Genomic DNA, 13902 nt, shown 5'->3' with positions numbered 1-13902 from the left:
CGCTCCCCATTCCTGAGCAGGTGCAGGTGATTGCTACCTGAACAGTGAGACCGATCCTCTAACACGAAGATCCACACTTAAACTACCGCTCCCTTCCCCTCACACCGATCTGTGATAGCTGGGCGTGTGTTCAGGTCAAAGACCGCCACCATCCCAAACTGGGGAAAATAAATGCGCTTGTATTTAATGGGATGTGGATCATAAAGACAGGAGGACGGATTCTCTAAACGATTTCCTTGTTTATTCCTGACAAAAACAATGACCGACTGTGATTGACGAAAGTACCATGGAGATCCAAAAGAGGTTTTCTGCCTGTTGGGACAGTTTTTTGGGGTGTTTTAAAAAAAATGGCCCCTCTGGAGACGAGACCGACCGTGGGGAAAAATCGACGGTTATTAAAAACTTGAGCGCTGCTGACAAAGACGAACAGAGCTTTCATTCAACAAGAGATTTACCGCCGCTGCCACCAGCTGATGTGGAGTATTATGTCGCCCTGTATGATTACTCTGCTCGCACAGAAGAGGATCTTAGCTTCAACACGGGGGATACTTTAGAGGCCCTGGACAAAAGTGCCGGTGATTGGTGGTTCGCTAAAGCCCTCACCGGGGTGTCAGCCTCCAAACAGGGATACATCCCTGCTAACTATGTGGCGCCTGTGGAGAGCATTAATGCCGAACCGTAAGTATAGCTTTTGTATGAAGGATCATGTGAAGTCTTCTTTATATAATTTATCAAACTTAACCATTAAAAAAATGTGTTTTATTTGAATCCCAAGCTGAAGGTTTTTATTTTATTTTATTTAGTTTGTTTTTTGAGGGGGGGAGCCATTTTTGTTTTGTTTGGGAATGGAAGAACAACTTGAAAAACGAGTTAACTTTTTTTTTTGTTATCAATTACAGGTCAAAGTAAATGCACATATTTTTTTTGAGAGTTTAAAATAATCTAGAGGGGGAAATAGGCAATAATACTACAAAATAGATGTTTATTTCCTTTCCAAGGAAAGTCAAGTCAAATTGTATCCGCACAGTCATATTCTTCTACTTACAGAAGGGTTACATACAGCAGGGATTTTCATCATAGAGTAATCCTCTCATATCAGTTGTGTCAAAAATGACAACAAAAAGTGAAACTTTCTCTTTAATCTAACACTTAAAATGTTTGTATATAGATATAGATATATAGATATGGATATAGATATATATATATTTCTTTTTTAAAAATGTATTTATTAATGCTAAATAACTGCAACAAATGGTCATCGACAGTCATCAACGGAATAGGTTTGTATGAGGAGGAAGCTAATCTTAAATTACTTTGTCATTTAAATTTCCTTGAAGGGATTTCTTCCAATGAAACATGTATTAACTTAACTGGTAGTAACAACTAAAAAGAACATACTTCCTGAAGCTGAATGGTAAATACAGTGTTGTAAAGGCGATGTCGTTAGAGTTCACTCTCAATTCTAAAGTGACAGAATGTAGAAGATGCAGAAGTACCTCAAAAACCTCAAAATTCTTTTGAAGTACTTGAGCCTGTGATTTAAGTGTTTTACTGTTCTATTTCTGCCTGAGATTGACGTTTTTAAAACATTTGAATAGTCAGTCATGTCCCACGGGTAAAAGGCTGTAAAATGTAACTGCGTGTTTTCCTTATCCCTAAAGTCTTTGCCGAAACTAGTTAATCATTCACCTTGAGACCAGGAAATGCTGGGAAAGCTTTACAGGTTAATGATTCCTGTTGAAGGTGGAGATCATAAACAAGAACCAGAACCACACATTAAAGCCACATTGCTGGCATTTCATGCCATTTAACTCTAGTGTTGAGAATAAAGACAGGATTGGTTTGTCATAAATTCAGCTTCAGGTATCCTGTGTAGGGCACGGTACTATAGAGCAACCAATCCTGGAATGTGTACCTTTTTCTTTGCTGCCATGTGTAGCTTAGTTGTTGGAAAAAAGATGACGTCACACAAATTCCTAACTAATAATGGAAGGGTTTTTTTTTTTTTTTTTTTTTTTTTTTTTTACAAGAATAAACCCAGTTCAAGAGGTAATCAGTCTTGGCATTATTTGTGTCATAGTTTGTCCAGTTGCAAACCTAATAGATAGGCAGACCTGTTCCATAATGCAATTACACAATGAATTATCCAGTCTGCCACATTGTGTACCTGCAGGAAAGCCGTTATCTGTAAATAACTAATGGAAAACTAAAAGTCAGGCCTCGTTAGTTCAGAACAAGTCGACAAAACTTGTAGTGTGTAATTTAATTGTCAGTTTAATCAAATCTAGATTAACCACATAAAATAATCTGGCTCAAATGTAACGTGGACTGGTAGAGAGCCTCGACTATAAGCAGTGATTAAGAAGAGGTGGTTGTTCTAATAGTAGAAATCAAGTTTTACACAGCAGAATCTACTACCAGTACTTTAGTAAAAATGGAAACATACAGCACTCTGAACATTATATTCAGGATATAGTGCCAGTTTAGATCAGTCATCTGAAGGTTCTTTCTAAAGACTCCGCAATTTTAGAGAGAGAATCCTATCGATGAGATGATCAGCTCTTTTGTTTTAATAATGGAAAACGGTGTCACAGCTCAATCAGTCAGTTTTATGACTCAATATTCCCGCAGGTACATTTGTTCCATTATAGACAGTGTAGTTCATGATTATGATTTGAAATCCTTTGAATTCTACATCTGGCACTATGTGGCTCTCTTTGAATTTGTTGTTGATTAATCTCACTCTAATTCTCGACAGAGATACTGTATATGTCTGAAGTGTGTGAATACTGGAAAATAACCCTCAGTTTTAACTTGATTTTGAGCATTACAAAGGGAAAGCACCCAGATGAGCCAGTTAAGACTCAAAGAGGAAAACTTATTGTGTTTTTGCACTGATGCAAACGTACAATTAATTTAAGCTGCAACTGTGCAGTGACATCATTGTTTTTCTTGGTTTACTCTGCCCATAATGGGAATCCCCGTGTTGTTAATTTTGTACTCTGACAGGTTAAACAAAGTCATAATGTTGTGTAACTATCTAGTTGAAGTATATTTGCCAAAGGAAAAAAAGTTTTTTTGTCAAAATAACTTTTCAAAATGTCAGACCATTCAAATACAGATTTGACTTTTTTTACTCTTTCAATTAGATTTTTAAAGTCCAAGTGAGCATAAATATCATAGCTTGGTTATAGAAGGGCTACGGTCATTGAAGGACACACACGCAGACACAAAGTGAGCCCAAGGTGTAGTGGTTAATATGATTCCTGATACTGGTAGATTGCCCATAAGATTTTACTTAATTTACATGTAAAACATTGACTTCTGTCTGTGACCGTTATTTATCTGCTCGGTGTTGGAAAACTTGCAAAGAGTTGACTCTAAAATTTGTCTTGTGATGATTTCTTGGTTTCCTTGGGAAATAAATAACATTAAAACCCAAATAAAATGACAGAAGATATATCTGTGTCAGCAGTTTTTATTTTAAGCATTGACAGTCCAGAAACATGTCTTCCCTGCAACATTGCTAATATGGACATATCCTGCTTCCATTCTGATGTCCAGATGGTATTTCCCTGACACCAAGAGGCTGGATGCTGAGAAGATGCTGATGGCTGGAGGGAACAAGCATGGAGCCTTTCTCGTCAGAAACTGTGAAAGTCAGAAAGGAGACCTCTCACTGTCAGGTAACCTCTCACTTGACTTCATCTCTTTTGAAGTCAATGTCATCAAATAAATTTTATAGCTTTTTTGCTTGTGAAAATTAAAGTAGTATAGCCATGATTTTCCCTTCTTTCAAAATGAGTGAGCAACACAATGCACCCATGCTAATAGTTCTGTGACTCCATAAATTCTGTTCAGTTATTTTTTTCACACATGGCCAGGCAGGTTTAAATAGCTTTTCTCGCCTCAATAAATAACATCATCATTTGTGTTTACTCGGGATACCTTTGTCTAATATTAGTTTGATGATGAATGTGACAAATATGCAAAAATAAGACATCGAGAGGGGGGGGTTTAGTAGCACTTGTGTAATGTCCTACACAAACTCACTTGAAAAATGGGCTTTTAAACTGTTTTAGTCCATTCTGTGGTATGTGTCTCCAAAACCAAACCTTGTGAAATATCTGCCTATTCTTCCATTCCCCGCTCCTCTAACTGGATAAATGACCAGAAGTGTAAAGTTGTTTCCTCTGAAAGTTGGCTAATAAAATTAAATGGGTTACATCCTAAACAGCCCTGCATATTCAGTCATGCCTTGGTTTAAGTCTCTTTTTGGCCAGAGTTTGAGAGACTTTGTTCTAAATCCCTTCTAAGTTCTTGCTAGAAATTCTTAGTTTGGAACTGTCGTAACTGATTTTTAGAGTGTTTGTGAATATGGGACCCGGCAGGTCCTATAAATGAAAATGCTTCAGAATGAAATCAGCTAAAGTAATGTGATATTGTAAAAAGATATTCTTTCTTAGCGATAAAATTTGAATTACTAACCAATAAAACACACTTACTAGCTGCTCACTTTAGTCCACTCAGGGGTTTTCTTGCTACAGTCTTACTTGGTCTGGTAGGAACTGTGACTAGTGACAGCAATCAGCTGTTTGACTTTATTACTTCTTTAACCATAATGCTGTCACATGCATTTTAGGAAGTTCACTTGTGTTTGCTTTTACTGTGGCTTTTTGACTTGTAAAAGTCTTGTGAACCTGTTTAAACATTTATGGGATGCCACAGTGTTTTATTTTAAATGTAGACCGTAAAATATTAAAACAAGACAAAATAAAACCAGAGACCTTATGCGAGAGAATATTTCAAAAAGACGTTGACACTGTTACTAAAAGTTGGTCAGCTCTCACATAGTTAACATTTTGTTGTTCCCATACTATTGGATGCACACTTTCCCTGACACTGCAGCATTGTTTAGTGACTAATGGTTTAAAGGTCAGAAAGTTTAATCGAGGTCTCCACTGCCATAAAAAATAGTAGGATCACTTTATCTCTTTGAGCTCTTATCTGTATTGTTTTCCACTCTGTCCTTGCTCTTTCCACCATGGTTGAATTTTTGCTATATTTATTTATTAAAGCCAGCTGATAACCTTTATGGAGTATTTGCAATCCAAATATTGATGCTGTTTTATAACAGAAATCTTTTGCTTACCACTTTTTAAAAAATGTATTGCTGCTACAAACATAATTATCATTCTTCTGATAAAAGTCCTATTACAATAATAATAATAATAAAAATAATAATTTTAAGTAAAGAAATATAAACTAGTTAGTATAGAAAGTCTCATGCATTTCCTGTAAGGGTCATTACATCACCAGTGCGCCAATTTATCTGTCCCATATTACAGACTATGATTCGTTTTGAGAGTAAGAAAGACTAATAAAAGTTTCAGACTTTTATCTTTGATAGTGTTTGAGATGTTCAAATGTTGCCTTATTAACTTATTTTACAGTGCTTGACAATGGAAAGGTGAAGCATTACAAGCTGAGAAAACTGGACAATGGTCACTACTATGTGTCAAGGGCCAAATCGTTTCAAACACTGAAGGAGTTAGTGGAACATTACTCCCGACAGTCTGATGGCCTCTGTGCACGTCTGGGTGAGCCATGCAAAAAGGTAAAAAACAAACTATGCTGCCACGCACGATGCATAATTTGTATTTATTTATCTAATTAATTAACTAATTTTAAATCTGTGACTCTTTCTGTCTGCAGATAGAAGTTCCACAGACTTATGGTCTGTCCTATAACACAGTGGACCAATGGGAAATCAATCGTAGCTCCATCAAACTACTGAAAAAGCTTGGAGCGGGACAGTTTGGTGAGGTCTTTGAAGGCATATGGAATGAAACTACATCAGTTGCCGTGAAGACTCTCAAACCAGGTACACAAAACGACAAGTACTCAGACATTCTGACCTTGTCAGAATAGGGCTGCTCTTAAAAACTACAAAAAGAGTGATTCACATAAAGAAACTTAATCAGCCGATGAAGTTGTCGTCAAATTATTAAACCAATAATAAGCTATTTATCATTAGCACCTGACTACTGCGTGCTTCTAGATACTAGAGCTAATAATGAAAATGGTGTTTACATTGATGGGACATATTATTATGACCTCCTTCCTAAAACTGTGTTGGGACCCTTTTGCTGTCAAAACAGCCCTGAGTGTTCATTCCTTAGCCAACTTTTGTTTTATGGCATATTAACCTAAAAGAGGCCACAGCCATCAGGGATTACCATTTCAATTAAAGGGTGGACATGCTCTCAAACAATGCTTAGGTAGTTGGTACATGTTAGTAGCACCCACATGCACGGCAGGACCCAAGGTTCTCCAGGAGAACATTGCCCAAAGCATCAAACTCTCTGCTGGATTGCCATTTTCCCACAGAGCATCCTGGTAAACGACCCACACACACCTGGCTATCCACATGATGTAAAGCAAAATGGGATTTATTAGACCAGGCTGCCTTCTTCCATTCCTCCATGGTCAAGTCCTGATGTTCATGCGCCCATTGTTGGTGCTTTCAGGAGTGTACAGGAGTCAGCTTGGAAACTCATTGTTTTGCAGCAATGCAGCGCTGTACACAGTAAACTGTGATACACTGTGCATTCGGACATCTTGAACCAGCATACATTTTTTTCAGCAATGTGAGCTACAGTAGCTCATGATCACATGAGCCAACCTTCGGTCCCACCATGCATCAGTAAGCTTTTCCGGCCCATGACCTTGGTCACTGGTTCACCACTCGTCTTTCTTTGGACCACTGTTGACTATGAACGCTCCAAAAGAGCTCCAAATTATCATTGCTCTGACCAAGCCATATAGAAATCATAATTTGGCTCTTGTCAAACTTGCTCAAATCCTTATGCTTGGCCATTTTTCTGCTTCGAACATATCAAATTTAAGGAAAGAAATTTCCTTTGCACCCACTAAAAGGTGCCACGGTGAAGAGATAATCGGTGTTATTCACTTCACTTGCCAGTGCTCATAAAGATATGCCTTTTGTGTTTTTATGTGACTGCTAATTGGTATATTTCCATCTATCTGTCCTTACTGATGGATTATGTTACCAAAGTATTCACTTATCCATCCAAATGATTAAATTCAAGTTTTACAGTGACTTCCATGGCCACAGCTGTATAAAATAAAACACCTGCCTATAAGTACTGCTTCTACAAGTTGGGTGGGCCGATATGATCTTCAACCGTATGAATTGAAAATGGGATATGACTCAAGTTCCTATGCATGAAAGCTTCTTAGAAGATTCCTTTGACATTCCAATTAGCAGTAGGTTTTTCTGGAAAGATGCCCACTTGCACCCATCTGAAAATAGCTTATAATAAATAAAGATAATATATTTAAAAGTAAAGTTAAATGTATGTCACAAACAAGTTGTATTTGTTGGCAGAGCAGTTAGCATTGCTGGGTTCAACAAAAATGACCATATTTCTAAGCTGCTTTGAGTGCCAGTATACAACCATGAAATCACTACACACCTCTGACAGGCACCATGGACGCAGAGGACTTCTTGAGAGAGGCTCAGATCATGAAGAGGCTGCGGCACCCCAAGCTGATTCAGCTGTATGCCGTTTGCACCTTGGAGGATCCCATCTACATAATCACAGAGCTGATGACAAATGGCAGCCTGTTGGAGTACCTTCAAAGTAAGACAGCCACACTCTTTATTTTGCACCTGTGATTCTGAACAGCTTCTGCTTTATGACAGAACCACCACTGCTGCTGCTGTTGTTCTTTAAAAAGTTATCACCAGTGAGAGGCCATGGTACCGAGATTTTAATCTTTTAGTAACAGATCAGATGCATTGTGTAAAGAATTTAGAACATACAAAAGAAATATATCACTGTCTTGGATTGTTAGACTTCACGTTTTAAAAAATATGGTTAAAGGAAGTAGGTGATGATAGCAGTCTTACTGAGGAGTGACTCATTCTGCTCTGCTGTAAATAGACAATTACAAGTTATCTACTGGCCTGTAATATATGACAGATTGACTCTGTGTTCTTTTGTTTTCATTGATTTAAAGCAGATTAGCAGGAGTCATCTAAGGTTCTAGGTTGGTTAGATCTTTGTAATTATTAGAATTTTTATGTATTTGTATTTGATAGTTTTGACTGAAGAGATCAGATGTTAACTGTAAAGAATATCTCCCATGAGATAAAGATAGCTGAGTGAGCGGTGAAATAGTTGTTGTCATGTTGGTTAATAGATTTAAATAGATTTACTGATTTGGTCTATTTGAGCTGCTGGACACGTGAGAGTAATCTGTGTCAAAAAGCATAGTCCTTAAGGCCATTACAGAATACATTTTGTGGTTAGTGGTTAATTCATCCAAAAAAATGATTGTGTGGGGAAAAAATTAATTCATCCATCCATCCATCCATCTTCATCCGCTTTATCCGGGGCCGGGTCGCGGGGGCAGCAGCCTAAGCAAAGAGGCCCAGACCTCCCTCTCCCCAGCCACCTCCTCCAGCTTATCCGGGGGAACACCAAGGCGTTCCCAGGCCAGCCGAGAGATATAATCTCTCCAGCGTGTCCTGGGTCTGCCCCGGGGCCTCCTCTCGGTGGGACATGCCTGGAACACCTCACCCAGGAGGCGCCCAGGGGGCATCCTTGGCAGATGCCCGAACCACCTCAGCTGGCTCCTTTCGATGTGGAGCAGCAGCTGCTCTACTCTGAGCCCCTCCCGGATGGCCGAACTTCTCACCTTATCTCTAAGGGAGAGGCCAGCCACCCTTCGGAGGAAGCTCATTTCTGCCGCTTGTATCCGTGATCTCATTCTTTCGGTCACTACCCACAGCTCGTGGCCATAGGTGAGGGTAGGGACGTAGATCGACCGGTAAATTGAGAGCTTCGCTTTTACACTCAGCTCCCTCTTCACCACGACGGACCGGTGCAGCGTCCGCATTACTGCAGCTGCAGCCCCAATCCGTCTGTCGATCTCCGGCTCCCTTCTTCCATCACTCGCGAACAAGACCCCGAGATACTTGAACTCCTCCACTTGGGGCAGGAACTCATCCCCGACCCGAAGTGGGCACTCCACCCTTTTTCGGCTGAGAACCATGGCCTCAGATTTGGAGATGCTGATCCTCATTCCCGCTGCTTCACACTCGGCTGCGAACCGTTCCAGTGCGAGCTGGAGGCCCTCACCCGATGAAGCCAACAGAACCACATCATCTGCAAAAATCAGAGATGAGATTCTGAGGCCACCAAAGCGAAAGCCCTCCGCCACTTGGCTGCGCCTAGAAATCCTGTCCATAAAAATTATGAACAGAACCGGAGACAAAGGGCAGCCCTGGCGGAGCCCATCACCCACCGGGAACGAGTCCGACTTATTGCCGGCAATGCGAACCAAGCTCTTGCACCGGTTGTATAGGGATCGAATGGCCCGTAGCAATGGGCCAGACACCCCATACTCCCGCAACACCTCCCACAGGACACCCCGAGGGACACGGTCGAATGCCTTCTCCAAGTCCACAAAACACATGTAGACTGGTTGGGCAAACTCCCATGCACCCTCAAGTATCCTGGAGAGGATAAAGAGCTGGTCCAGTGTTCCGCGACCAGGACGAAAACCGCATTGTTCCTCCTGTATCCGAGGTTTGACTAGCGGACGAACTCTCCTTTCCAGCACCCTGGCACCCAAAAATTAATTCAATTCAATTTTATTTATATAGCGCCAAATCACAACAAAAGTCGCCTCAAGGCGCTTCATAGATACAGAGGAAAAACCCAACAATCATATGACCCCCTATGAGCAAGCACTTTGGCGACAGTGGGAAGGAAAAACTCCCTTTTAACAGGAAGAAACCTCCGGCAGAACCAGGCTCAGGGAGGGGCGGCCATCTGCTGCGACCGGTTGGGGTGAGAGAAGGAAGACAGGATAAAAGACATACTGTGGAAGAGAGACAGAGGTTAATAACAGATATGATTCAATGCAGAGAGGTCTGGAAAGGAAAAACTCAATGCATCATGGGAATCCCCCGGCAGCCTATGTCTATTGCAGCATAACTAAGGGAGGATTCAGGGTCACCTGGTCCAGCCCTAACTATATGCTTTAGCAAAAAGGAAAGTTTTAAGCCTAATCTTGAAAGTAGAGATAGTGTCTGTCTCCCGAATCCAAACTGGAAGCTGGTTCTACAGAAGAGGGGCCTGAAAACTGAAGGCTCTCCCTCCCATTCTACTTTTAAATACTCGTAGTACCATATCACCCTATTAGAGCACTTCGCTCTCGCTCTGCAGGCCTACTTGTTGTTCCTAAAAGTCATTAAGATAAAATGGGGCCTGATTATTTAAAACCTTGTATGTGAGGAGCAGGATTTTGAATTCAATTCTGGATTTAACAGGAAGCCAATGAAGGGAAGCCAAAACAGGAGAAATATGCTCTCTCTTTCTAGTCCCTGTCAGGACTCTTGCTGCAGCATTTTGGATTAGCTGAAGGCTTTTCAGTGAGTTTTTTGGACATCCTGATAATAATGAATTACAGTAGTCCAGCCTGGAAGTAATAAATGCATGAACTAGTTTTTCAGCGTCACTCTGAGACAGGATATTTCTAACTTTAGAGATGTTGCGCAAATGGAAGAACGCAGTCTTACATATTTGTTTAATATGTGCGTTGAAGGACATATCCTGGTCAAAAATGACTCCAAGGTTCCTCACAGCGTTACTGGAGGCCAAGGTAATGCCATCCAGAGAAAGAATCTGGCTGGATACCATATTTCTAAACTTTTCAGGGCCGAGTACAATAACCTCAGTTTTATCTGAATTAAGAAGCAAAAAGTTAGCGGCCATCCAGGTCTTTATGTCTTTAAGACATTCCTGCAGTTTAACTAATTGGTGTGTGTTATCTGGCTTAAGAAGACATCAAGCCAAGATGAGCTAGTCCTGATGTTTCTAAACAAGTAAAGAAAGAAACTGATATTCTGGGTTCATCCAGTTCCCCAGCAGCAGGGAAGATTTCATGGTTATATCCAGAAGTTAAAGCTTTATCCAAAATGCTTTTGTATGCATCTATGCAGGGCAGTTTGAGCTCTTGTTGGCAGAGTTGGGGTCACATGTGAGGAGGCAGAGAAATGAAATCATAGAAATTACCACATAGACACAGTAGTCGGAACAAAGAATTTGTTACTGTCAAAGTGACAGACTTAAATAGATACATTCTTTGAGAAGCTAGCATTCTCTACTAACTATACTTGTTTCCTTACCGGCATGCTTCATTAAAAAAAAGAAAAAGTGTGTGTGTAAGATTGTGACCAGTAACTTGGCTTTCTCTTTGGATTACAGAGGATAAAGGTAGAACACTGCGTATCTCAGATCAAATTGAGATGGCTGCACAGGTGGCATCAGGCATGGCTTTTCTGGAGTTACAGAACTACATCCACAGAGACCTGGCAGCCAGAAATGTCCTAGTGGGCGAAAACAACATCTGCAAAGTGGCTGACTTTGGCCTGGCCAGGGTTTTCATGGTGAGTGTAAAACTGAAATTGGTATTCTACGCTTTCATGATGCCGTTCATTCCAGTCATACGTCCTTCAGAAAACCTGCATTCTTTACTAAATGTAATTGCTTGCTTTCAGGCATAACTTGTAAATACTCCTCAAACTAATCCACAGAATCTATTATACTACTGTCAGGATCACATCACATGTTTGTACTGCAGGAATAAACTGATGTGCTTTGATGATCACTTTTGGCTGGATCTTTGTGCCTTTTTTTGCTTGCAGAAAGAAAGCGAAAATGTGTACGAAGCCAAAGAAGGAACTAAATTCCCTGTGAAATGGACCGCTCCAGAGGCCATTCATGACAACAGGTTCACTATCAAATCTGATGTTTGGTCCTTTGGAATTTTGCTGTATGAGATTGTGACATTTGGCCAGATGCCGTACCCAGGTGAGATTTGATTTCTATCAAATACAAAGATCTAGCAAGAATTCCAGCTTGTAAGATTAGTACTGATGTGAGTCTGTGATTCTTTCAGCAATGACAAACTTTCAGGTGGTCCAGAAACTGGCTGAGGGCTTCAGGATGCAATGCCCCGCAAACTGCCCCAAAGTCTTGTATGACATTATGAAGGACTGCTGGAAGGAAAATGAACAGGACCGGCCTACATTTGAGACCCTGCAGTGGAAGCTGGAGGAATACTTTGAACAGGATGTGACGTCCTATGACGATGCCACTCGTTATTAGCACAACTGCCAGGCTGTGATATTAGAAAACAAACAAACAAAAAAAACTCTTAAGAAGTCGTGAATATACTGACTGGCTAATGTAATTTAAAAGGTCTAAATAGGAAAGCAGAATGGAGTTGGTGACAGCACTCATAGTCTTGTTTGAAATGAACGCACTCAATTGCATAACATGCGTGTCTAACCTAATTCCTACAGAGCGCTTAACTGGAAGACGCCTTTTTCAGCACAGCATTATGTTGCTCTCGACTAACTGGTTCGGCTTGCTCGAAGCATAGCAAACATTCTTTCCACTAACGACTTGTTGAGCCATTGCATGACAGGAGTAATGCGTCACGTTCACCTAGAAGCTCAATCTGCTGTCTTGGAGAGAATAGCAGGCACTGCAGTTTTATCACATTTATTGTTATTTTGGGGTTCTAGGACGACAACCAAAGTTGCGGTCACTAATAAGACAAATTAACCAAGCTATTTAACTACAAGCTTTTCTCTTTAGAAATTCTAACAGCTGCTACAAAATGGTGACAAATAAAAGGAAGATGGGCGTGGGGGTCCTGCAGATGTCCTGAGAGAAACCTGCTGCATACTCTGTTAAGTCATGTTTCCAAAATAACCACTACTAAAAGTTCTAAATGCAACTATTGTGCTGCATTTAACCATTTGCATAGTCGCACATAGTCATGATGGCTGTTATTCTGTTCACACTAAAAGCAAATAATGTAAATGGAAGCATAACATTAGCTACTTTAGTCTAGTTTGTTTTTTTTTCTCCCCACATAATATACTGTGAATTTTGATCAGCAGCTAGTTGTTGTAGTTGTTAAAGCTACATTTGTGAACAATCAGTTATTTGCATGCACTTTTTTTCTCCTTTAAGCACCTACAGTATCATCACAGTATCACCACACCTGTCTGCTTCACACTTCTGCTCATTCATTGTGCGACGGTTTGATGCTCTGTGACTGAAACATGTGATTTTTGATTCTGTTCACACTGCTCTCAGATCTGTGGGGTCTTTCATATTAATGGAAGCTGCGACAACAAAGTGACGGCACAAACATTCAAATTCTTGATGCATTTACTAAACCAGTTAAACTGGTGTTTTAGCTAATGTTGATTTTTTTTTTCTTTTTCAGTGTCATGCACAAATTCTTGTTAATTGTACATTGTAATCTTGACAGTGTTTATATATAATCATATTGTATTTTAACTTAATTGTCCCTAAGCCTAATATAATTAAAAGAACCGTATTTAGTATGATTTGCCTGGATTTTTGAATTTTACACTGATAGGAAAATGAAAGTCTGACATCAGAGTAACTCATCTGACACATTAAACCTTTTTTCCCATGCTTTCGACGCATGGCAGTGATGGTCTTTGGAGTCTGAATGTGTAGTCCTTTGTCTTCTGTGTCATTGTGTGCTGTGTACTTTTATTGGTTGGGATTAGCTTTTTTCTTCAAACAGGTATAAGTTTCCATAACCTATAATAAATACTGTAGAACGGAGGCTTGATGCTTATACTATGAAAAGGAGTTTGGGCTAAACCAGGTAATGTAAGGGTTAACCCTCGGTTTTCAGCATTAGAAAGGTGGTTTGCCTCTCAGCAGGATCCATTGCCATATGGCATTCAACCCTAGTTTTCTGTACTATGAAGATCCTTTACTTCAGGTGTAATTTAATGAAACAGTGGATTAT

At 40.1% G+C, this 13902-nt stretch overlaps 1 protein-coding gene across 1 annotated transcript; it reads left to right on the top strand.

Annotated features, from left to right (window-relative positions):
- Window positions 1-13581, top strand: frk (fyn-related Src family tyrosine kinase). Its single transcript, XM_004566215.3, has 8 exons — window positions 1-678; window positions 3565-3686; window positions 5454-5617; window positions 5716-5884; window positions 7509-7667; window positions 11304-11485; window positions 11744-11909; window positions 11998-13581. Exons 1-8 carry the CDS (start codon window positions 287-289, stop codon window positions 12204-12206), a joined length of 1563 nt encoding a protein of 520 aa, XP_004566272.2. The 5' UTR covers window positions 1-286; the 3' UTR covers window positions 12207-13581.
- The last annotated feature ends 321 nt before the right edge of the window (window positions 13582-13902 follow it).

The sequence above is a fragment of the Maylandia zebra genome, linkage group LG15, assembly GCF_041146795.1.
Source record: "Maylandia zebra isolate NMK-2024a linkage group LG15, Mzebra_GT3a, whole genome shotgun sequence".
Classification (NCBI taxonomy): domain Eukaryota; kingdom Metazoa; phylum Chordata; class Actinopteri; order Cichliformes; family Cichlidae; genus Maylandia; species Maylandia zebra.
The sequence above is the reverse complement of the archived record's forward strand: the minus strand, read 5'-3'. Positions and strand labels throughout refer to the sequence as shown.

Excerpts from the sequence above, each read along its gene's own strand:
- frk (XM_004566215.3), top strand. The coding sequence starts at position 287 with ATGGAGATCCAAAAGAGGTTTTCTGCCTGTTGGGACAGTTTTTTGGGG. Across the intron at positions 5,618-5,715 it reads TGGGTGAGCCATGCAAAAAG|ATAGAAGTTCCACAGACTTA; the intron begins GTAAAAAACAAA and ends TTCTGTCTGCAG. Across the intron at positions 11,486-11,743 it reads GCCTGGCCAGGGTTTTCATG|AAAGAAAGCGAAAATGTGTA; the intron begins GTGAGTGTAAAA and ends TTTTGCTTGCAG.